Genomic DNA, 24033 nt, shown 5'->3' on the forward strand with positions numbered 1-24033 from the left:
ACGGTGAGCTAATCAGAAGACTTGAATCCCTCTATCTGGCACTCTGTGTATAGAATTCAAAGCATGGATACATTCGGAGAGGATCGTAAAGAGATTCAGTCTCTCCTTAGTAAGAAGCTGGAGTTGAGGGAACTCGTTATCTGCGGACTTCTAGGAGACGAATTGCCAGATTTTCTTTCGTGTTGCGTGAACCTTAAAAAGCTATGCTTGAATGTCGAATCCTTCGCGGACCTTGATCAGATTAAGATATTGAGCCTTCAGGAGCTGAGAGCTAGAGTACGGTGCTTTGATTATCATTTTGAAGCATTCCTCAAACTGCACGCAACTCTTCGGTGCGTTGTGGTGTCAGTGGTTCAATGTAGGGCACAATATGGATTTTTGAGCAAGAAGCACGGCAGGCAATATGACTATTGTGGCTTCTTTGATCTGCCTACAGACCCCTCAGAGTATGAGATTATAGCAGAGTAGTTAGTTCAGCATGTGGGATAATAGGTTTATTGAGCGGGCACGCATTGAATGGAAAGAGAATAAAGTGGCAGTAAAGCGTACCATATGTCATCACTCTGTTTCCTTGCTGCTTGGCTTTATTTTCGGACATTCTTCGTACTTAAGTCCCTAACAGTCGGGAAACTTGATCTTAGAAACTGCACCGTACAGGCTACCGCAATCTACAAAACAAGGCAGATTACCAGCTTTGAGATGCTACTCCTTGCTCAGGGCCATTGTGTCAAGCAAGATGCCTTGATCTTGAACAGGAGTGGACAACCCTCCCAAGTGTGCGATCACATGGCAGCCCGCCGCTTCCATTGCGGGTTTCTGCAGATGAGGTTGCTGACATTGATTTTTCCTTGGGAGCTTTCCAATGTCTTTACGCAAATGCGAAGGGTCTAGTTATAGTGTACAGTACTAGAACCCCAGATCCGCTACAGATGAGATCTCTGGGGAAAGGTAAGTGTTGTTAACAAAAATAAAGCCTGTATTATGATAATAACTAACCTCTGTGATGCATTTGGTCGCTGTCACTTGGGCGCTATTATTGATTCATGATTCATGCCTCCCCTTAGTCGCTGTGCCACCGAAGAAGTATGTCCGTATAACTGTCCCTCCTCAAGCTTAGCCGATCACACCTATTGAATCCTTCCAGAACATGTGAGTCATGGCACTGAATGTCCCAGTTATCCCTCTCAAGAGCGGCTAACAAGGCACCCACTATGAGGCCAACTGCCATCGGTGCAAACACCGGCTTGGCAGGACATAAGAATGGCTTGTTTCCAAATGGCATAAATGCCTTTTTCTGAAGATCAGAAATATGGTTCCACCGCTCTGGATCAAACTTTAATGCATCAGCGCCCCATATGTCCTTCGCGATGTGTAGGCTTTCAATGTCTGCTATCTCCAGCCGTGACACGGCCAATTCCATGAGTCCAGCACGTTTGAGGATAGCTTCCAACCTAACATGGTGATTATACATGTTAGTCAACTTCAAGCGTTGTGATCAAATTTATTTGACTTCAAACTCACCAGCTCACGGCTATACCTGCAGCTTTTATTCGCGATCCATTCTCCTCAGCTCCGTCATACTGAAATTGTCGATAGATATGTCGTGTTGGTGGATATAATCTGAGCGCTTCATTGATAATGTTCTTGACAGATACCTTTGACTCTGTGCAATGAAGTAAATGTGATTTGAACAATCCTTCAAGCTGTTTCTTTGTTGGGTCATGAAAGAATTCGATAAATGCCCTGCTCCATTCCGGATGAAAGCGGCCTGTAGAGAACTTCAACTCAATGCATAATCGAAGACCAATTCTCCACGATGTTTCAAATGAAGGCAGCAGCCATTCCAGAAGATATTTGGGGTCAAGGTCTGGGCACAAAGCACCCAACGCAGCATGCAGCTCATGACGTTCTTTGTCGCTAGGCCTGAAACCTGGCTGCTTTGAATCAATCCAGATCTTGTTTATCAGTTCGCTAATGGTGCCGAGGAGCTCCTGCGGAAATTCCCTGGGAGCTGTGTGATCTTTAACAAACACTCGAAGGGCAACACCAATTGCTAGAAATTGTACCAGGTCCGCAAGGCGCACTTCAGTCTTCAGGCCAGCTGTGAGGTAAGATCGTATATCTTCAGCTGCTGCCAGTCTAAGTTCGTCCCATCTAGCAGCATTCATGTATGCCTTCGCCTGGACAACAAACTCCTGGGCCCGCTCCTCATCTGTTGTCGTAAAGCTATTCATAATTTCAAACCCTTGCACAAGTCTGCCATTGGGTTTTGCTCGTGATTGTTGGGGGGAAAGCTTGTTTGCCTGACCACCAGGTCCAATTCTGGCACCGATTATGTTGACACATGTGTTGATCCTCTCCGTGGGTGAAGAGGTTCTACTGGCCGGAAACCACCAAGTAAGGATGGTAACACTGAGAAGAAATAGAACGACAGGGAAAGTTACTAGCCAAAAGAAAGGCATCTTGCAACAAGTGCTCTACCTTTATTCTGTGTTTGGTAGCGAGATAGCAAATGTCAAGGTAATAAGGGGAAATAGGTTAGAAAAGCAGTAAAAAGCGGTTTTGGTGGAATTAATGTAGCCTTTGTCAACCAGAATTTTTATTGTGTTCCTATTGTAGGGTGAATGAGTAAACCAATAGATTGCGTTAGACTCTGCAGGGCCTGAACCACGTGGAATTTTCATGATGTGAATGGAATTCTGCTGCTCTGTGTTCTTCTTTACTGCCCTTTTCTCCTTCCACTGCCCCTCTCTTCATCTGTGGGTTGCTCTAAATCCCCCTTTCACCTCATCACCTTCACAACTACCTTTCAGGTACCCTTACTCCTTTCCACCACAGCCGTTAGCTCTAACACTAACAAAACCTGCATAGTAACACTATTCAGGATGGCTTTCAAGGAGAAAACGTACTCAATGTACGCCGAGCTTCACCCGCTTATCGCCGAACTACTCGAGGCCACGAACCCCAAACTCGATTTCACTTTCGACCCGCACGATACCGATACCGGCTGCACAAATGCAATGGATGACAGGGGTTTATTGTGGAGCTCTTGAACAAGCTGCATTTGCTATCTAGCGAACAATATCAATCTGATTCCAAAGCCCACCAACAGTAATATCTTATCTAACTAGACAATTCAACTTAATAAAGTAAACTGGATTTCCGTAATCAATTCTTGCTTCTGGTTGTCTTACAGTCTGTTCCTTCTGTACCACCTGCAAGCCCGAAGTCTGCATTGGCAACACTTGAAAATATACTGGAGCAGGCGATGGTAGCATTCCTCGCAGGTGTGAGAGCCTGGGATAAATTTTCATTAATAATAATCACACTCGTGATTCTCCTGGAGTTTCTGCACAGGCTCCTGCAGCATCCTTTCCAACCATTGATGTCTTCTTCTTCATCTTCTTCATCATTATCAACAAACACCCTGGCAGGCTCGACGGCAGCCGCAGGTTCAGGAACCGGCCTAGCTTGCGCAGCATCTGCTAGGGCATGGACAGCAGGATTATTTGTATCTTAATCAAAAATCTCGTAGGCACGAGCAAGGAGGGTGATGGTGGTTCTATTCTCTGCATTTACATGTCCTCCAACATCCACCGCAATTATAGCAAAACTGTGTACCGCAGCAAGAATTATAAATGAATATGTTTAATTAGCTAATGTTAAAGTAAGTAAAAAAACAAAGCAGGGATACAGACATCGTGTGATTGCAGCCGTGCTGTAGTTCTACCACTTGCCAGCACGAGTAGCAGTGTTGCCAACCATTCTCTGTGCTGTCTCTAGAAGCTGTTGCATAGTTGTGTTGTTTGGACAGTCGCCTGTATGTGCTCTTCCTTTGCAAAAAGTGCATGTTATGAACAAGCACTTAGGACATGTAGTGATATTGTCATGAGTATTTAATAGATAAATAAATGCTAAGAATGTGGCAGAATAGTAGTATGTTCTATTAGGTATCTTAAACTCTATTCTCCTTTTTCAAAAGCATTTTAAGAGGTTAGACTTGAGGAATATGTGGGTAGTATTAAGAATAAAAGGCTGTTGGCAGTGTCATGAAGGAAACAGAGACTTCTTATTTATAGCTGCTTAAAAGAGGTCCTTAAGATAGGACCAACAGTACTAGTGATTACAAAGAGCTTGGAGAATAATATAGAACTCCATTTCCTTCCTGCAGGTAATGTAGTAATGCATTGGTGTTGTCTTACTAGGTGCTCGCTTCGCCGCCAAAGTAGAGGATTTGGCGTTATCTAAGTTTGCATCATCCGCCTAAAAGTATCTGCAAAGCCTAGACATGTAAAGAGCCTGAAGTGTCTCAAGTATTTGTCAAGGTAATTGGGGTCGATGTCTAGCTAAGGTTCCTCCATAGTGACAGGTTGATTGTTGTTTTTTTAGTTGCGGGCCAGTTCTTGGTCTCTGGCAGCAATCTTCTCTTCCATTTTGCTATCAGCAATAGCTTGACCGCCAGCCTGAACCACGAAGTAAAAGCTTATTGCCATGTATTTGTTTTTAGTGAGGTTGAAGGTATTTTGGAGGTCTTCTTGCTGCCCCTAAAACACTATCTTTTTATTGGTTAGTTCTTGGGACTTGCGCTTGGACGTTTTAAATACAGGCAGACATCTTCAAGCTGCAGTTAAAGAATAAGGTCTGCTGTCTCTTGGTTAATGTCTAACTCAGGGTTATAAGCCTTTGTATTTGTGGGAAAGAGGTAGCTGAACAGCTCAGTTGGCTTAGTAAATAGTGTGGAGATGGATTTAAAAAAAAGGAAAACCAAATTCTTGTTTAGATAACAGGGAGGTAATAATGTAAGGAGGAGGGGTAGGGAGAAACCTAGCGAAGGATTTGGAACATCTCTTAGAATAGATTCCTGTTATTGCGTGAAGTAAACTTTTCTAAATTTTTCTGTAAATCTGCAGCCCCCTGGTTTGCTGCTTGCGGGTTGCGTGCCCATTGCCGAAGTCGCATTCACGACACCAGAAAGGAAAGACCTTCGGGGAAAATAAAAAGTAAGCTTCAAGCTCCTAGAAATCAACCGGGGAGACCAAGCAGATCATCTTGCGCGAAGGGACGAGATTGGGAGAAGTAGAGCCTGTTGTGGAGGACCAAAAGAGGAAAGTGCCTTAAATCCAGGCATGAACAGCGCTTAGCATGAGCACACGTAAGTCAGGGACACATACCAGCATTATGGAACAGAAATGGGCTATATAGCGTGAGAAGCAACCTAGGCTGTTCGCATTCTAGACTGCAGTAGATAACACGATCTGTATAATCTGACAATCTAACCCATCTACTTTGAGTGCTCAATGACCAAGTATGAAGTTGCTATACCTTACAAGCCTGTCCTGGAATTTCGCGGGACCTCACCAAACCCGCCACATTTTACTGGTGTTCCTGGTGTTCCAGACTCATTCCAGTATACATCAGGGTATAGCCTCCTCGTAGTGCTTGGTTTTGAAACCTTCTTCAGTAACTTCTTCAGAGCTACCGGGCGCCTCAGTTTGAGCAATCCGATAGGCCTCGGACCAGTTCATACCTTTTCCAGCCTCGTGCTTGAGCTCGAACAGCCAATTGACATATTCCAGAGACAGTTTGGCAGTTTCGACGTAGAAGTGCCAAATTATGGGAATAAAGAGGAAGTTGAAAATCGCATAAAGCATGTAACAGTACTCCTAAAAAGTCTTGAACCTCATCCTTTACGATGATAGGGCGAGTGCGGTGTCGGCGAGCTTAGCTTCCAAGACAAGGCCAATACAAAGACCTGTGTAGAAGTATAAAACGAGTTATTTGCTTCGAAGGTAGCTTCTGAATAACAATAGTGTATTGATCACGAAGACAGAAGAGTCTAAGTACAGAGGGAAATGAGCGTCCTTATATACCCTTCTGACAACCAGAACAGAAGCCCTTACTAATAAGGGTTGACGATTTCCGGTCTAGTGGCAGAATTCAACACATTGTTGCCCTTTTGTTCAAACAGCATGCCGTACTTGTCTGACGGAACGGATAAACTTGCAGCCGAAATCCAGACTTACCCCGCATGTTGTGCCAGCTGTAACTCCGTGCATTCGCGAACTCTACGCTTAGCGCCCTATTTCGACTATATAGCACCATGGCAGATCCAGTATCAGTTGCTTCTGGAGTGATTGCTATTTCTGGATTTGCTCTTCAGGCTAGCAAATTGCTCTATCAAACGATCGAACAGTTCCGGAGCAGCAAGCGAGCCGCCAGAGAACTTCGAGACGAAGTGGAAGCCCTCCAGCAAACTCTCAAAGTCCTGGAACATGTTGTCACAGAATATGAGGCGGAGCTTTCTGTTTTAAAGTCACCTTTATTCCGATGCGGCATCGCCTGTAATGAGCTAAGTGATCTGATCAGCCGATGTGTCAAGCACTCAGATGGGCAAAGATCGAGTTTGCGGGACTGGACCAAACTTCAATACCTGGGTGATGATATCACTAATTACAAAAATGTGCTCGCCAATTATAAGGCGACCATTAATATTGCGCTGGGTGGAGCGACTTTGTAAGTTGGATTAAACCCGAATCATGGATCTGCCTGACTTGTTATCAGCCAGTCCGTTGCTGTCACACGCCAAGTCCTCCAGGACTACAAGGACATGATACAAAATACTACCTCGGATCTTCAAGAACGATTGATTGAAATCGAGAAGACCCTGAGTCCTAATTGTTTCCCGGATGAACCGAATGCGGCTATCGACAGTGAAGAATTACAGAAGATAGAAGAGGAGCGGCAGACTGCAACACACTGCCTTGAGATCTGCAAACGGGTCTCAGGGTTTATCGAGCGATATCAATCAGAACCTCAAAGCCGGAGAGGAGAAGCTACTGGGTCACCACATACAAACTCCAGCTCCAGCATTTCTCGGCAGATAGCTCAAAATTCCTTGAATGCCTCCCTAGAGAACATTAATGCAGCATCATCTCGGCTCCAGAAGCACCTCAAGCAGCTAGAAGCAAGTTTGCGGAACAGCAGAGATCCACTAGTGTCTGATCAGGCTACTTGCGAACTCCAGAAGATTAGGGAGGAGAAGGAGACAATTGCTCAATGTCTTAGTATTTGCATGGATGCCACTAGTCTATCTGAGAGCACTCGGGTGAATATTTTTGAAGATGTGGTCTCCCAGGATGATGCACACCAAGTGCTGGTGTCAACTATTGGAGACTTGCTGAATGCTAAACGGATTAGCACTGGAATGAGGTCAGTACAGCTGCTGGGACAAATGTCTGATGACACAGTACAGCATTTATCTTCTCGGCACATTGGCTCAGGTGAGAATGTGGCAGGCTCTGAGCAGAAAGAACAGGATAACTTTCAGTATCGCCATGGTTTAGGTCGTCCTCTTCAAAAGGAGATGTCTGGACAGAGACTGGGCAAATCCAATTCAACTCCGTAAGGCCGATACTTTCAAATTAAAGCAGCAATGCCTTCTCAAAGGTTTAAAGTTTATTTGTCTTTACGTGACCAGATGGCATACTTTAAATAGGATGTACTTGAATGAAAACCACAATGCTATACCAAATGAATGTGTTTAGACTGGGTGACTACCAATGCGGAGATTTATCTTAACTTGCTTGATTATGGTCCTATTCAGAAGTCTAGGGATTTGCTATTAAGAATATAACCCGCGTAGTCTTCTATTTTATTTTGCACGCAAAATTAGTAGCATCAAGATCTGCTGCACCTAGATTCTTTCTTAAACGTAATTCGCATTCTCATCTTTATGTACCTTAAACTGCCTTCCAACTCAAGAGCCACTCAAGAGCCAAACCGAATAAGAGCAGCCCTATATCTCGGCAACAAATTTGGTCCGCTGACCAACGGGTTCCTGAATTGAATCGAACCGGCAGTGCAAGGATCTTAGGTGTGGGTGATAAGAGCATACCATGGCATGGTCGAAGGAAGTATGCAGAAGGATGAATAGGATCGCTAGAGCAGATCATTAAAAGAAACAAGGTCCCAAATGATCCTCTGCTGGTCCAGTGGGCCCTACAAATTGAAGAAGCATTAGAATCATTAAATTTGAGTGGCCGAACTCATCTTGACATCAAACCGTCAGATATTGTTTTGGACTCCCAAAAGAATGCCATCCTCATTGATATTGGTGGGGCCGCGGGGTTTGGAATGGCTCTCACCAGAGATGGAAACGTCCATCAACAAGACACGGAAATAATTCCTACTAATGCCCCATTTATGGAACGGGTTGCTACAGATTGTTGGGCTTATGGAAGAGTACTCTTAACTCTTGCGGGGAAATGCAGCACTGTTGGCGCCAATGCTCGTCGTCTGACAGAGACAATTCCTTGAGGCTCGTATTTCCTTAGGCCACGCTCTCGAAGAGCTAAGGAACAACGGAAGCTATTGCCCTTTATAGTGGTTTGCCTTGTCTTTAGCGACTCTAGCTACACTATCTCAGTTCTAACCTTGGGCGAAGGTAAAGTTGTGACGAGTCGGGCTTGAGACGCCTGCCCTGGCTTATACGGGAACCATTTAGTTGACTGACACTCTGAAGTATTTCACGAGGTCCCTGACCTCAAGCGCCTTCGGCCCTTCAAATTTCCGGACGCTTTCTAGCATTCGTCGACTATTTTCGTTTTCACCAACTCCCTCCAGCGTTCTTCCGTGGCAGCCATAAGACTCTTCGCGCGTTTGTGTGCTTCAGTTGCTCTACCTTCCAGCTTCTGCCAATCTCTTCGCAGCTTTCCATGCTGCATGCCATTCCCAAGCTCATTCTCCACTCTGTCAGCGACGTATCAATATTTTGACGTCAGCAGAGACTACAGCCCGGCGCCAGAAAATTAGTATGTCGACACCTAGGCGTACGGAGCAAAACCTTCTGGGTATTGAATTGGCCGACCATACATACACTGGCCTCCTGAGGAGAAAACCTGTGAAAATCGGTAAGCCGTCGAGCTAATACCTCAGCCTCATGACCCAGCAGTTTTCCCAGCTGCTTCGGCTGCATCATCTGTCGACTGAACGTGATGCCATTGCTCTCTGAAGGCTTCCTGAATCGAGCACAGACGCCTTCATTATGTCGAGAAGGGGCGGTGAATTTGCGTGTCTGTAGAGGATCCCATCAAGGCACGAATACTCGATCTTGGTCAGGAATTCAGGACCATCAGTGGGATAGATGCTGGGCTGGGCTGGGCTGGGCTGAGTTGAGGGGCGGGAAATTGGTCTGTTGCACTAAACATGCATGCACTAAACACTTGTAGTATATGGTAGTATTTGACTCGAGATCCGTCATTTTGTACAAGAGAGGATCGCGATCCTTGCTAGTGTAGTGCAGAGCGCGTTGCAATTCTCAACAGGTCTTTCGCGCCCGGATTCGGAACTAGGAGCTCCAACGCGTACAAGGTAGAAAAGAGCGTATAAGCTGCCTACCAGAAATAAGATGCCGGGGTTGTATACACTGGACGGATTTCCGTGTGTCTCTTGTTGTGGTATTTTTATGAAAATACTCAGGAGTCAATTCAAGAGGTTGATGACGTTGGTGAGCTGCTAAGCCACTACGTAGAGATAATGTGGTCTCATACTTTCGCACGAGTAATGAACTAATCTAGATAGATTTGCTTTTACTTCCTTTATATATACTAGTTCATAAATAATGGAAACTTCAACCTTAGGAGCGCTGGGATGCGCTCAACGTCCACGAAGCCTGGAACGACACGATGAAGGTTAATATAAGTATACTGCGACAATGCAAAACACATATTATTTACCAGTTATGTCGTGTACATGATGGTTTGTGAGACCCTAGCTACAAATATAAGGGCATTTCTTTCCAACCTGCTTCCTTAGATATAAACCCATAGTTAACCAGCGCAACATGCTCGCCTAGATCGCGCGATAAAAGGCATCATAGGTAGCTCTGCTCACCTACTAGACCGAGAAGGACAATGGTCGCGACGTCTATAATTCTCTGCTCGATAAGTAAACTTAATGCACAAATCATTACAACGGAATGACCTTGAACAACATATAATCCTGGTGGCGTAAGTGTCAATTTAGCCCCAATTTACCCTGACAGCCCTCTCCTGTTACATGTATACACAAGAACACTGATCAGTCTATACTGCCTCCTGCCTCCGTACATTCCTCTGATTCATTGCTGTAGTCGGCCCCAAAGGCTGCCCCGGGCTCATGATGCTCAGCTCGGTCTCAGTTTTATGTGACCCACTGTCCTCGTCCTCAGTACTGAACCTATGTTTCATCCAGTCCCGACATGCTACCCACTCGTCTTGGATACTAGTACGCCAATACCACGCCGCCCAGACACCCATGGTAAGCATTGTTAGGGGAACCGCCACCGCCCAGTACAGCCAAAAGTGTGACTGTGCCCATTCATCTGGTGTGGAGGGTTCGAAGCTGAAGAAATTTGTTCCGAAAAGGCCCTGGTAAAGAATTGAGTGGTTGTCAGTATCAAATCGAGGCCAGCAAAATAAACGAGGGAATGGAATGACTAGGATGTAATTTACAGAAACAAAGGTCCCAGGTAGATACACCATTGTGACGAAAGCGATAGTTTTCATCATTGTGCTGTCTGCTTGCAGGACGAGATTGAAATTCTAACTCAGGAAAAAACTTTTGGTTAGCCTAGTTTTAGTCGACCTGACGATATCTTAGGAAAGACAGCGACTCGGTGGGGGGATATGATATTTGGTATACCAAGTTAATCTCATTCAAAAGTCGATCATTCAAAGACTTCGATCTTGCCTTCAGCGCAGACGCAGTCTGCTCATGGAGCAAAAGCACCTGGTGTGCGTCAAACCAATGAGATATATCACTTTCGACATTCAGTTTGCCCTCCGCCCTCCAGCGAACAAGTTCCTGGATCAGGCGACGCAGTGTGTTTGTGGCGACCTCAATAGTTTCCTGGTAGTGAACAGAATGGCGGCCGGTATCGTTTAGAACTTGGAAGACGGACTTTCCGGTTTCGCGGGACTATAGTACACACACAAGCACGTGTGATTAGTTGTCAGAAGAACAGGTCACTAGGTAGGGTGGTCATGAGTAGGCTCACCTTCTCGTGATTCCTCACGAGATCCCGAATTTCCCACAGCGCCTCCTCGTACTGCTTCAGAACGACCCGAGCAAAGGCGGCATGCCAGGAAAATGGGTTATGTCTTCGGGCTTTAGGTGAGGGAAGACTTCGAAGAAAGCCCATCTGTTCAGTAGAGGGTAGGAAGTCGAAGATATAGACTACATCCCTTCCTGGTTGCTCGGGCCAGGTGATGTGGAGGCTCGGTTGCCTCCATTCGTAGTCCTTTGCGCTGCGGACTCTCTTCAGTTTATAACAGCTCCACGATACTACATATATTAGTATGTACGTGCCCTTGATTGATTAATGAAAACAGAGGATGCATACATACCCCTCGGCGTGACCCTCCCATTCGTATAGTCAAATTGGCAGTGGGAAATCCCGTTGACGTCCTTGTCAATCACTGACCAGAAGGCTGCTTGAAATCTGGTTTTATAATCGAGCTGCGTCTTTGCGAACCTGGCGGTGCAAAATCTAAGTTTTACATTAGAGAGGAATCAATGACATGCGGTCTACTACTTACATGGCAAAATTGGCCGTCGGTGGGTCCTATAGGCGTGTCAGCATTTCAGAAACTGTAGCAACTGTCCATTTATCCTTCCTGTTCTTACAGTTACGATGGACAACGAGGACCCACGGAGGACCCATTCCCTGTCTATACCATTTAGTAGTAGTCTCGAAATAGAATAAAATGTTGGGTACCAGTTTCCTCAAATACATGGACTTCATCCTGCGTATTTAATGGTGCGTCGGTCGCGGCCATGGCGAGGATTCGTAGCCCTAATAGAGCTGAGCGAGTTGAGTGAATAAATACAAACATAATTACAGAAGGGGACTTTGTTCTGTTATATAACTCTAAACTCGACGGTCAGACTTATTTGTTTATTTACTTTATTTTCTTTTCCCCTTATTTTCTTTTTTTGGTCTCCGTTCCCAACACTTTTAGAAGCTGAGAACCCAACGGACTGAAGCGTCATCATTAGCGACAATTCTACATGGGTTGTGTCAACTCTTCCTGTTTGCAATTCGGTTTGCCATACCTTTAGCGAGGCGGTAGCTCTTGTCACAAGCTACAGCCTACTCAGTGTGACTTGATGCTGACTCGCCACCTACGCCTGACTGCCCCCCCAGAATGGTACCGTATCACGTTACCAAGGACTCTGCAGCCCAGCTTCTACTATTTCTCAACAAAGAATAAAGGCCATGATATTATCCATAGTAATACACATTTACGGAGAAGAAAGAGTCTCATTGCAAGTATTGAAAGCAAACAGTTGAGTCAAACGCATAAAACCGCGGCCACCAGTGCCACAGTAAACGGAGCCAATCAATGAACAAACAAAACCACACAACCCGTACAGGGGTAAGATACGATACGCGTCAAATAGAAAAACAAAAGTATACAAGATGAGACTAAACTCAAAACTGCGGTCTATCGATCAAACAACTGTTTTCTCCGTCCATTTTGTTTTCTCGCGAGGGATTAGCCATGCCGCATGCTGCCTTGAAGGCACCTTCAAGGTAGCTATTCATCCATGTTTTCCGGAGTTTACCTCTTTCGAATAGTTTGAGTAAAGACAGGAGAGATAAGGACTCATCATGAAAGTTAATCGCCATCCTGCATGGACAGTTCTGTAGTTATACTACTTGACTAATCGGACACCACGATTATTGTAACATCTATATATCACTATAGTCAACCCACCGTTTGTCTTTTAGAATGAATTGATTATTCTATGTGTGCTGAAACTGAATTTAGAGCCGCTAGTTTTCAGTCTATGGCACAATAACAAGCATCGCGCCCCGCTAGTAAAAAGAACTATACTAGTCAATGGTTGCCACTTTCTCTCTCTATATATGGGGATCCTAGGTAGTTTAGAACTACCATACACTCACAGCAATACGGCAGTTTGGTATTCAAAACCACCACCGTCCACATTTATTTCTCTAGGTAGGTATCTCTTCTTATGCACCCCACGAATTACGACGAAAGGACCTTCTTCCTGTCGAATTTGGTTCTCGCTGCTGAAATAATCAGAAAGACCAATCTAGTGAGGAAGTCCTAGTTGCTCCTGCATCCCTCAAACAGTTCACGACCAAAGATCCACCACACACCAAGTTATATAACCTTGTCTTCAAGCAACTTGCGAGACCTTGACCTTTTCCCACCAGAACTCCGTCTCCTCCCTCGCCCAAGTGTCATCCACAAACCTCGCAACGATCCCCTCCTCATTCCCACCCCCAATCAACTCCTCAATCCCCTCGCCAAACACCAGCGCCTTTGGCATCTCAGCCTCATACACTCCCCAAATCGGCCTATATCCATAGCGCCCCGGAACAGTATTTGGATCGCCATCGACAATAAAGCTAGTCAGGTACGCATGCAACACGCCAGATAACTCCCTCTGCGTCCGCGATAGCTCTGTAATATCCGAGTTAAACGTCTCGTAGAACATGTTGTCCCCGTGGTTCGCACGGCCCACTACTGTGCGCGGGAGAGCCCAGTGGAATAGCCAGACACGAGCGGTGTTCTGGGCCGACGCGAAGTGCGCTGTCTGCCGGACCGGCGCAACATATGCATAGTGCGCATATGCTGCTTCGAGGCGTTTGAATTGCGAGCCTAGGCCGTATACTTCTCGATCTCTCGTCTCGATATAAGCAATGTCGCTGATTGTTTCGAGCAGGTGCCGGTCTGGATTCCGGTGGCGTTGTTTGTGCTCGCTGGGGTGGTCTTCTGGTTTTCCCTGTTGAGATCAGGGGGTGGGCTGCGGGGTGAGGGATGCGCAGTAGCTACTTTAAGTTTTCCATATCATCGACATCATTGCAATAATTGTCCCAGAACCCCCCACGACTTGCAAACCACCAGATTATTCTCCAGATTCTTCTCTTCAATAGTGATAGTTCCTCTGTCTCCTGTGATTGGACAACTGTCATGCAAAGCCAAGATCAGGCTGAGAGCAGCAGTGTGTAAGCACAGCCTCAGCTTTGCTTTCAAAGAGCGGGGTTCCTCGACAATACGGCCTTCAATATTCACTGTCACCATTTCTCTGATACTCATCACCAAGATGTCGCTGGGAAGCGTCAAGGCAGCACTAGTCAACGGCATCAGCGAAGCAACAGCAACTCTTGTCAACTTCAATTTGGATTTCTCGCTCATCAGGCTCGATGCTCCCAAGGAGTTCTCCCCGGTCGGTGCCATTCTCTCCCCCTCGAGACGTGAGTCTGCTGAAAGTGGCCTTGTCCATACCACGGCACGAAAGCTGGGCGCCCTCTTCGACCCTCTCCTTCCCGATACACCAGAGCTCATCAAGGCTTATGGTACTCGAGCATCGGAGATTGCTAGCAAATCAAAGCTAGAGAGTAACCATACAAACTATGGAGATTTCCAGAGTCAAGTGGGTGTCGATGCAACCAGTATTTGGGCTTCAGCCACCTCCGGTTCAGCGGCGATCAAAGCCCATCTCCTTGCCTGTATTCTCGCACGGATGTGGGGATCTGGGGAGGCTACAGCGGTATGGGATGAGATTGTCGGTATGCAGAAGCAGGTTATCATGGATAAGTACAATGAAGGGGGCAGCGTGGATATGGTGTCTTGGGTTGTGGCCAAACAACAAATTAGTCGGGAGGAGCTCCGCGCTTGGGATGCCAGTGCACGAGCATGGCTCTGCATCGCCGATAAAGTTAAAGCTGATCAACAAAAACAGTTCTGGCTGGCCATCGACAAATTCGATATGGCTGTAACAAGTCGGTCCCGGACATACGACAGCGTCATCGAGGTCTGGAAAGATATACTGGCAGGAATGGAATTGCTAGTCAGTGGCGTCTCTCAAGAGCTGAGAACCGTTAATTTGCTCCTGGGAATATCCGCCTTGCATCTATATCCAGATATGGATATTGTCACGAAGAAACAGCCAATAAAGCGACAGATGGATCCCCTGGTGCCCGGAATCCTGACTGTTGGGCTATCCAGATACCATACTAGCGGCGACGCAGGAATCAGATGGTCCCTCCCTCTTTCCCAGCTGCGATACTATGGGGACCCTGTTCAATGCGCGCGAGTTGCACGTGCCGAGGGTTCGAGGGTAACGCTTGCTCAGTTTCGCCAGCTCATTCTAGGGTGCATTCTCGGCGGCTGGAATGTTCATGCCCGACAAACACGCGCCGCACTACAATGGATTGTGGGTTTGGATGAGCAGATAAAAGCGGCCGCTGCCCAGCAGTTCATACGCATGCCCATGCTGGAACTACATAGATCTTGGCTGTCTATTCTCGCCGAAGCGGCCCAGGACTATCTACATTCGGACGACTTAGATCAAAGAGTCTATGGCAGGCTTGTCAACCTCGGGAGGCGCAAATTTGGGTTCCTGGGCCAGCCAGAGCGCCGGTTCTTTGGGCTGGGCGAGCCTGAGATTTTTATGGAACTGCTTACAGACGTGGAAGACAAGATTATGTATCTGCGCACCCTTGCTCGTACTACGTCCTTCGAGGCTGCAGACGTTGTCATCAGGTATCAACCAGATGGGTCATCTGGCTGGGCGTACGAGTATGCGACGGCGATTCCGCGCCCCAAGCGACAGTTCCAGGACCTGGAGGCTGATTCCCAGTCCTTATGTCATACTCGGTGGCTAAGGCTCTCCAAAAATGTGCGCGAACTCTCTAGTGCGCAGCGACAGGTTGAGGAAACATCCGAGGGCTTCATTTATAAGCCCCTCTATGCTGGGGTTGAAGTTTCCAGGAAAGAAAGTGTCCGCTCTCTTGACTGTGAAGCCATCCGGACCTTTAGGCTGGGGGAGCAACCGGCCTTCCAATGGGACACTGTCGGGGCAACAGGAAGGCTAAACACGTTCAAACTGTGTCTTGGAGATCCCGATAGAGCGGCCCTATTTTGCGCGCAGGACACAATCTCACCGCATTTTTCACCATTCGGGCTACCTGAGCTCGTACAGGTCTTCAATGCTCGCGAAATTGATGGATCCCACTTGCTTTTCGCCTTGAACAAATCCCTGCAACAGGTAGGGAGCACGTATCTTACCTCACTCCGAGCAATGGCGACAGTAGTCGATCTCTACAAGATGCTTCCCGGGGCGACGATCGATATCAAAGTCATTGAGGGCCATCTCGGTCTGACCAGGTGGGCACAGTCTCTCAATCAAGAACAAAAGGGTAGTGATGATTTTGATGCCACTGTTTTCAGCCCAGAGGACTATGGTACAGAGAGTGAACCAGACATAGACGAGAAACCTCGAGTAGAGGGGTTGGCCACTCACCGACCCTACATGGAACGCCCCAGACCAGGGGAACGGGTTCATTACAAACACATGGCCCAAAGCTCATCGAGTACCACAGCCCCCGTACACCCATTGCTTTCGGATGTGTATGAGGACCCTCTTGACCCAGACATACTTGGTGTGAACAGCTCGGAGCCAGTCCGCAGGGGTTACTCTGGACCGGAAGCCTCAGGGCCTGTCATCACGGAGCAGGGGAGCAAGTTCGACGAACTACTGGAAATGCGCGGTCTCGCAGAAGGTTCACCTGGAATATTCGAGGATCCTCTTGACTATGTGCCCCCGGATAGCACAAAACGTACGATTAACACGTCACAATTCAACCTCAAATCCCAGCGGCTGCTGGCACCGTTCAAGATGACTAGGGGCGAGGCGATTGCATGCATCGTCCTATTTGAATCTGGACAGTACGATATCCCGCCAGAGAAGCTAAACTCTGTTATGGCTCTCTCCAGCAATGACTCCCTTTTCATCACTGCACCGATGCTCTGCAGCCCAGCAGATGACCCACCGGCTCATGAGATCCACCATGTCACCGGTAACATCGGCCGCGGCGGCATCGCCTTGTTGATTCCACCAGCCGAGCCTCGCATTCGCAAGACCACGAGTAATAGCTGGAACGTTTGCAATCACGATCCTTGGGATGGCAAATACGTGGACTTCTTCGCGGGGACATCCTTACATCTCTCATACACCGGCTACAACATCCCGCTCGACATCGGCACACACGGCGCCCAGGATTGGGAGATCTACCTACTAGAGGCCGTGGTAAGCGTCCAGGAACAAGAAGAGTGGGTAGCTGACCTGGACATTCTCAAAGCCCTGCAGAGCCCACAATTGAGAAGGCTCTCTGATAACCGCGAGCAGTCTCCCCGGCGCGCGGGATTGGTGACCACCTCAGAGGCAATTCAAGGGTGGCACTTTTGCACCAAGCATGCCCCCCTGAAGAATGGCAAAGGCTCTGAAGATGATGGCTTGCCAGACACTCACGAGCTCGTCTCTCTGCAAAACTGGACAGAATTCCTCATGCGCCCTGGTCCGGCGTCGATTGTAGTGGCAAGTTCGAACTGGCAGGCTCAGCTTGCAGCGACTTCTATCACTGTTGCTCAGGGCGATGCGGTCTATATTGTTCAGGAGGATTCTAGCTGCTATTGTGTTTGTGAGGCTGTTCTGGATTCTCGGAAGGCACCTAATATTGTTTGTATTTCATGACCGGCTGACTTATTCAATGCAGTCTATGGGTTCAGTGAGCATCTTTATATCTTGGAGGATCAACCAGCGTAGCGAGTATATACCATACTTTCTTGTTTGTTCGTGGGGATAAGTAATCTTGTACGCGTCATCTACATTCACTTGCATTTTTGTTAGGTGCGAAAAGGTCATTTTGTCCGCTCTGGAGGACTGGGGTCCGCGCCGAAGAGCACTAGCGAGATGAGGACCTCGTTCGTTGGCATTGCTTGGGAGCTTGAGAGCTATGAATTGGAGTGCTTGAAGGACATTGTACTCAGCCTCACATATTTCGTCGCCTTTAGCGCAATCTTTCTCAGCCTGCAGCTGCTCATTGAATCGAGCGGTTGGAAGAGTAAGGCCTTGAGGTTATCGCTTGTTATCGCCCAATTTACACCTGCAGCCATCGATCTTATTGCCCAGCGGCGTCCATGGCTCTGGGCAAGAAGAAAGAAGATAAAGCTGTCAAGGCTCGGCGAAGGATAAACCTCTCTATCTTGGAAACCTTCAAGAGCGTCTAGGCCCTGAATCTACCTGCGTCTTTTTCCTGGTGGTCTTATCAGAGTTCGCCGTTCTACAACGAGTTCATGGTATTGTAAGCTAAAACAACAGGCTACGCAGAGCGACTGGCCAGCAGCACCACCACCACCACCAAAGATTGCCGTAATATCTACTCTAGATGGATATAATACGCAAAACAAAGATAAGATACAGCATCACTCCGTGATGCTGCAAAAACATACAACAGCTGGGATTCGCATGTGGTCACCCACCATACTACTAACCAGCCGGCGTGTGGCTTAAGTACGGCTGAGCGGACGGGAAGCCCTGTTCTCCACACCCTGTGGTCGTATGTACTTGAAACGTAAGAAGCAAAACTAATGTACAGCAGTTCCCTGCAAACTGCTCTACAGAAGCCCTTGTTCGTATTCATATATGGTGGTGTTGTTCCAGCTTGGCGGTCCACTTTGAGCATCATACAGGATTCCCGGGCACCGGCAACCTTTACTTCTTGCTTTTTGCGTCGATTCTCCAGGACTCCACCGCTTATGAACCAATACACCACACCGGAAGGGCGGACGTGCCCTGGGTAGGTGACCGTTCGTAGCTGCCTTCCATTCCCGGTAATGCATAGCACGCGGGGAAAGTATGTGTAGGTACAAGGAAGGTGCGACTGGTATATCGATGTCCGGGTCTCGGATAAAGAGTTGAAAAGACAGAACTGGGAGGTTATCTCGAAATCCACAAGGTAACATTTACGGATTAGTGTCGAAAATCTTTAGTATGGAATTATAGTTGGAGGTCTTCATCCTTGGCGCAGCAAATCTGTGCAGACTTGTTAGCTGATGGTGCTGATGGTGCTGACGGCGAGGGCTGAGCATTACAACTGGCGGTTGACAGAATATTATTTCAGTAATTTCCATGAAACCTGGTGTCATGATATTAATTTCAATATAGTATCTTGTTAATTCCTACTCTTTACAGTGATAATGCAGCAACATTGCGAAGACAGACTGGAACATACGTATCAAACAGAAATTAATCAGCTATTTTATGAATGCCAAGACCATGATTATGCGCAGTATTGAGCCTTTGGGGGGTTGGGCTTTGTGGAAGACTAATCCCGTCATGTCTGGTTCTAGTAGGTGGCTGCTAGATTGGGCATGATGCCCCGCTCTTATCACTCCCTTGGATATCTCCAGTGCTTTAATCCAACGTCCCTAGTTCCGGTATGCTTGTTCTTACGACTGTCTGCATAATCCCGAACACTTCCGATGAGACTGTCAGAACATGGTGTAGGCGGGTTTGCGTAAAGAGGCTCGGGCGACGCGGCTGAATAGAAATAGCAGGTAGCAAGCAATGCCGGGCTGAAGGGTTGAGAATAAGAACTCGCCATACTTTAGGCTTGAGCTGGAAGTTCATCTATTTATAACAGATCACGACGAGACAGCACCAGCACCAGAGTGTCAGGAAATGCCCCCGACTTGCTTTCAATCGTCCTTAGCCCGTTCATACACACACCACCATCTCATCTTCTCATGTCAGCGAGGGACTCTGTGTAGTCCGAATTTGAATTTCAAGGGATTCGTGTTCTATACATAGTTTGCCAAGTGCAGAATGGTTGGCCGGTGGGCCTTTCCTGCAGCAAATATATGTCAGATATTTTGAGCCATGAAGACACATTAAGCCTTGTGCTTCTCTGACAATAGACCCCCAATACATTACTCTTATTGGACAAAACATTGATGGTATCATACGACACAAGTATGTAACATAGCCAGTGGCCAAGGGTATTCGTCGATGTATGTCAGTAGGGGGACCTTTGTACCAAGTAACGAGAAACGATTGTTGCTAAAGAATTAATGATAGACTCAAGTCTCTGAAAAGGAAGAACATATCCTTGGCAATTCTCCGACTTCAGTTTACATCGCCGTCTCGCAGAAGGGGGGCCTGACCAGGCGGCTGATCGCCAACCCCCCGAGGGTAGGGACCAGGTGCATGCATAGAGCCCTAGTGAGACCCACATGGTTGTTTGGGGTTGCCATATCCCTCGAAACAGGCTACAGGCCCTTTTTCCTGTCTGTACGGAGTAGCGTTACGGCCCTAAAGGACCTTTCGGCGCGTCTCATAACGTATGCCTCTGAACGGCCGATCCAAAACCGCTATTTGTATTGACCATCCTGCAGAAGTGTCCAATTTGATTCGAGCTACTCATATTCCATCACTCGAGGCCCTGTTGGGCAGTAAGGTTGTTCCCCCGTGAAGATAGGGATAAAGAAGTTGGTGAGGCTCGAAACAATCCCATGTACGTGCTGCAAACTTTGGGCTCCAGAAGCAAGTACACTCCTCTCTTTCTAGCTCTAGTACTAACGGCTGGTTGATAAGCATTCTTAACCCGCTTGTTAAGATACATGAACTTGCCTAGAGAGTTTGCAAAACAACCTTTCTTCCAGCGCATGAGAGCCTGACACGCATTGGCCATTACTTCCTACAGGGGGAGTCTCTTGATAATATAAAAGTGTCAATTCATCAGACGACCACACATAGTGTTGTTGATTTTAGGTCTAAGGCGACATGGGTGATCATACCCATAAAAGCCCTAGCTACTACAATCTTCACACAATGAGTGTCGGTCTTATATTGCCATCCCCTGTCTCTCTGTTGTCTTTTGGATCCGCAGGAGGTCCACCTCATTCTCTACCACAATTTATTATTATAACCTCTATAAGAATAAGAACATATAATACAATCCTTCAACCTCAAACCCAACAACCCTCCCACATCACCAATCCATGCCAGTCTATGCACGTATCACACTTCAATAGAGCATGACCGATGACTCCGTATAGTCAAACGCCACCCACCACTCACAGCGCCCCGTCACCGCCGGATCCCTAATCAAATCAATCCCATCCAGATCCAACCGCACCGCCATCCCACAAGTTCCCCACGGTTCAACCTCCTCCAACCCATCCCCCTCAGACTGCACCTGTCCGGCCTTGGCAAAGTTCGCAACATAGTCCTGCATCACGTACGCAATCGTCTCATTCACAGCGCCGGTATCAACAAGCGAGTACGACGACTGCCCGCCCCGGTTGTAGAAGGTATACGGCGTATCCTGCGCGTGGATGCCCGGGTACGCGTCGAAATAGTATGCGTGGGCGCCGGATCCAAAAGCTTGGCCTAGCGCAACGGCGTTGCAGTCGATGAAGGACTCGCCGATTGTTTTGGCGGCGCGGGCGAAGGTGGTTTCGTAGGCTGTGGCCGGGTACAGGACGTTGGCGATGTAGTCGATTGCTGAGGCGTTGGCGGTGGTGAAGATGTGGCGGAGGAGGGCCTTGTATTCGTCGTCGGTGTGGACGGCTGGGGCTAGGATGAGGCCTTCGTCCGAGTTGTGTGACACCAGAATCTCGAGGGATTGATGGAAGTGGCCGGCTGCTAGGCGGGTCTTGGGGTCGGAGGGGACGAGGGTTCCGTCAGGGGTTGGGGTGTAGACCGGGGACTGGTAGGGCAGGGTTTCGCCGATTGAGCGGGCGTTGGCGGTGATGAGGATGTCGGATGGGAGTCTGCGGGCTTCGGACAGCCTGGTGACGTTTGCGTGGCTTAGGAATGAATGGTATGCATTCTGGTTCTCAGCGGTCGACCGGTAAGGGAAGTATGCGGGCGATTGCAGGATTGCCCGATGGAACGCTGGGACGAACTCCGGGCCGGCGGTGATATGGTGCATGATGGAGCCTGAGCCACCGGACTCGCCCATGACGGTGACCTGGTCTTTGTCGCCGCCGAAGCGATGGATGTTCTCCTGGATCCACTGCAGGGCCATGCGTTGGTCGAACAGCCCGGCATTGACGAGACCGTCCTCGCTTTCGTACGAAGGCCCGGCGAGGAAGCCGAGGGCGCCAATGCGGTAGTTCAGGGCGACATAGACCATTGAGTCGGAGCTGCCCTTGTTGGCACGCTCGACCAGGGTCTTTGCGGATCCGAAATCGGTCTTGGAGCCGGCCGTGAACCCACCACCTGCAGAGAGTCAGTGCGTCTTTCTCCTTTGTTACTTCCTGGAAGACATACCATGGATCCAGACGAGGACGGGCACGCGAGCATCGCTGTCAAAGACCTCTTTCGGCGCCATGACATCGAGAAACAGGCAGTCCTCCTGCCCGCTCTGCACTATGCTGTCCAGGTTCGAGTACGAGACGTTGGGAACGGCGCCGGTTTCCAGGTAGTCGTTGATCTCGATGGATGTCTTCATCTGCCATGCTGTTGACGCTTGCGGACAGGTGATCACATCCGGATTGGACTGGATGAACGAATTGTTTGCCTGGGGTGGCACTGGCGCTTTCCAACGGAGGTCACCGAGGGGCGGGGAGGCGTAGCGGATGTTGGAGAACAAGTGGTAGCTGGTTGTTGCCTGGGATGTGTTAGAGTATGCGCATAGGGCTGGCTACCTGATACTGACGTTTCCCTGGTTGATTGCCTGGTAGGTTTCGTACCCAAGGTCAACAATTGGGCGGCGGTTTGCATCGGTGCTTCCAGCTTGGACAGCAACGCTGAACAGCAGGGTATGGAATAGGTTGCGTGCGGACGGCATACTGACAGAAAAGTGAACAGATGATGAGTTGGTCTGTACCCAGGAAGGGGAGAGTCCTATTCTTATACTACAGCTCACTAGGCAGCGGCAATCTACAGAGCCAAATAAAATACGTGTATAAAAGGGTGATGCACGTAGCTCACCAGGGCATAGGAACTGAAACCCGAATACACGGATATGTGCTCGTGGCAAAGGTCCACAGCCATCCACTCGGTACTCCACCTAAGCGCGTATGCACAGGCCACCTTATCAACCCCGGCTGTCCCGGCAATGTGGTCCACTACTCTGCACAGCAATCTTGCTAACTCATTGATTTTGGTTTGTTTGTTTCCAGTTCTCGACTGTACCATATTGAGACATGATCACAGGCACTCGGAGCACTCACGGTCGATTATCACTCAGGGGTATTCCGTAGATGGTGTGGAGTTGGGAGGTTACGGCCAGGGTCGATATCTGTTTTACCATGGTCCTTTGATGGCTACTATGTTCCTCAGGCTCATCCCATTGACAATCTCACTCAGAAGAACCAATTCCATATGCAGAAACTAGGCCTTGTTAACCGCGAAACCCTAGATACCAGACACTGAATCCATAAGGACGAAGATCCAGCGGATCCATTGCACAGCCTACGTAGATAAAGAAGCCCCGGCAAGGTTATTTGAAGATAATGGACTGGTTTATTAGTGGCCCAGAATAGGCCGCTGTCGGAACTACCGGGTCTGATTTGGTCCATTTGCTTGCCTCCTTTTCCTCTCATTGCTTCGTGTTTCATCTTATCCCTCTCGTATTGCGTTGACAGCCTGAAAGCAATGCAGTAAGATAGTGCATTATTCTCTCAATATAAACCCTGTTAGTGGATACATTGATGTATAATCCTCAAGGGACTTGTTGTAGTATTGTCGAACTTCGCCACGTCCGTAATATTTGGTACACCACCCGAAGAATATGAAGGTCTGATTCATTCAATCTAGCTACGGTACTGCACTAAATACAATCGAAATAGGGGTAAGCTAACTAACTAGAATAGGAAATAGAAAAAATAGAGAGATCAGGTCGGCTGAGGTCGATATTTTGGTCCGTTGTGCCAAAGTGGGGCATACAGCGTCTTGACAATCACGTGACCCTCAACTCAGGTTGTAATATTTTACAACCCAAGTGAGAAGTTTCAAGCACTTACCAACCACTAATCTCTATAAGACAGCTGCCCTGTTGAAAATTACATGTCTAATTAAAACTAAACCACTTCTAAAGTGACTATATAAGTATTTAGTAGCTCTTAGTTGCTTGTTATTACAGGGAACCCATTAGCATTAGCAAGCTCGGTGGGGTCCATAGCGATAATCAGTTGTTAAGCAGTTTGCAAGTAGTTGGTGTCCTTA

General features: G+C 47.8%; 6 protein-coding genes across 6 annotated transcripts; 2 read left to right on the forward strand and 4 right to left on the reverse strand.

The window, feature by feature from the left end:
• Positions 1–1060: 1060 nt before the first annotated feature.
• On the reverse strand, positions 1061–2234 carry BDV14DRAFT_206383 (uncharacterized protein; the record flags this gene model as incomplete). Its single annotated transcript, XM_073774904.1, has 2 exons — positions 1061–1451; positions 1522–2234. The coding sequence occupies 2 exons, from the start codon at positions 2232–2234 to the stop codon at positions 1061–1063; spliced, it is 1104 nt and encodes a 367-aa protein (XP_073621658.1).
• A 3824-nt stretch (positions 2235–6058) lies between these two features.
• On the forward strand, positions 6059–7611 carry BDV14DRAFT_186237 (uncharacterized protein). Its single transcript, XM_073770779.1, has 2 exons — positions 6059–6513; positions 6562–7611. Exons 1-2 carry the CDS (start codon positions 6101–6103, stop codon positions 7403–7405), a joined length of 1257 nt encoding a protein of 418 aa, XP_073621659.1. The 5' UTR covers positions 6059–6100; the 3' UTR covers positions 7406–7611.
• A 2412-nt stretch (positions 7612–10023) lies between these two features.
• BDV14DRAFT_207545 (uncharacterized protein) lies at positions 10024–11782 on the reverse strand (the record flags this gene model as incomplete). The annotated part of the gene is made up of 6 exons (XM_073775156.1): positions 10024–10406; positions 10491–10580; positions 10681–10956; positions 11036–11322; positions 11385–11527; positions 11691–11782. The coding sequence occupies 6 exons, from the start codon at positions 11780–11782 to the stop codon at positions 10083–10085; spliced, it is 1212 nt and encodes a 403-aa protein (XP_073621660.1). The 3' UTR covers positions 10024–10082.
• Positions 11783–13188: 1406 nt separating this feature from the next.
• On the reverse strand, positions 13189–14096 carry BDV14DRAFT_206386 (uncharacterized protein; the record flags this gene model as incomplete). Its single annotated transcript, XM_073774905.1, has 2 exons — positions 13189–13797; positions 13914–14096. 2 exons carry the CDS (start codon positions 14094–14096, stop codon positions 13189–13191), a joined length of 792 nt encoding a protein of 263 aa, XP_073621661.1.
• Positions 14097–14118: 22 nt separating this feature from the next.
• Positions 14119–17550, forward strand: BDV14DRAFT_206387 (uncharacterized protein; the record flags this gene model as incomplete). Its single annotated transcript, XM_073774906.1, has 1 exon — positions 14119–17550. The coding sequence occupies one exon, from the start codon at positions 14119–14121 to the stop codon at positions 17548–17550; it is 3432 nt and encodes a 1143-aa protein (XP_073621662.1).
• A 3334-nt stretch (positions 17551–20884) lies between these two features.
• On the reverse strand, positions 20885–22654 carry BDV14DRAFT_207548 (Carboxylesterase; the record flags this gene model as incomplete). Its single annotated transcript, XM_073775157.1, has 3 exons — positions 20885–22083; positions 22135–22474; positions 22523–22654. 3 exons carry the CDS (start codon positions 22652–22654, stop codon positions 20885–20887), a joined length of 1671 nt encoding a protein of 556 aa, XP_073621663.1.
• Between the last annotated feature and the right edge of the window lie 1379 nt (positions 22655–24033).

The sequence above is a fragment of the Aspergillus stella-maris genome, assembly GCF_047715825.1.
Source record: "Aspergillus stella-maris strain CBS 113639 unplaced genomic scaffold BDV14scaffold_144, whole genome shotgun sequence".
NCBI classification, from domain to species: domain Eukaryota; kingdom Fungi; phylum Ascomycota; class Eurotiomycetes; order Eurotiales; family Aspergillaceae; genus Aspergillus; species Aspergillus stella-maris.

Excerpts from the sequence above, each read along its gene's own strand:
- BDV14DRAFT_186237 (XM_073770779.1), top strand. The coding sequence starts at position 6,101 with ATGGCAGATCCAGTATCAGTTGCTTCTGGAGTGATTGCTATTTCTGGA. Across the intron at positions 6,514-6,561 it reads GCGCTGGGTGGAGCGACTTT|CCAGTCCGTTGCTGTCACAC; the intron begins GTAAGTTGGATT and ends ACTTGTTATCAG.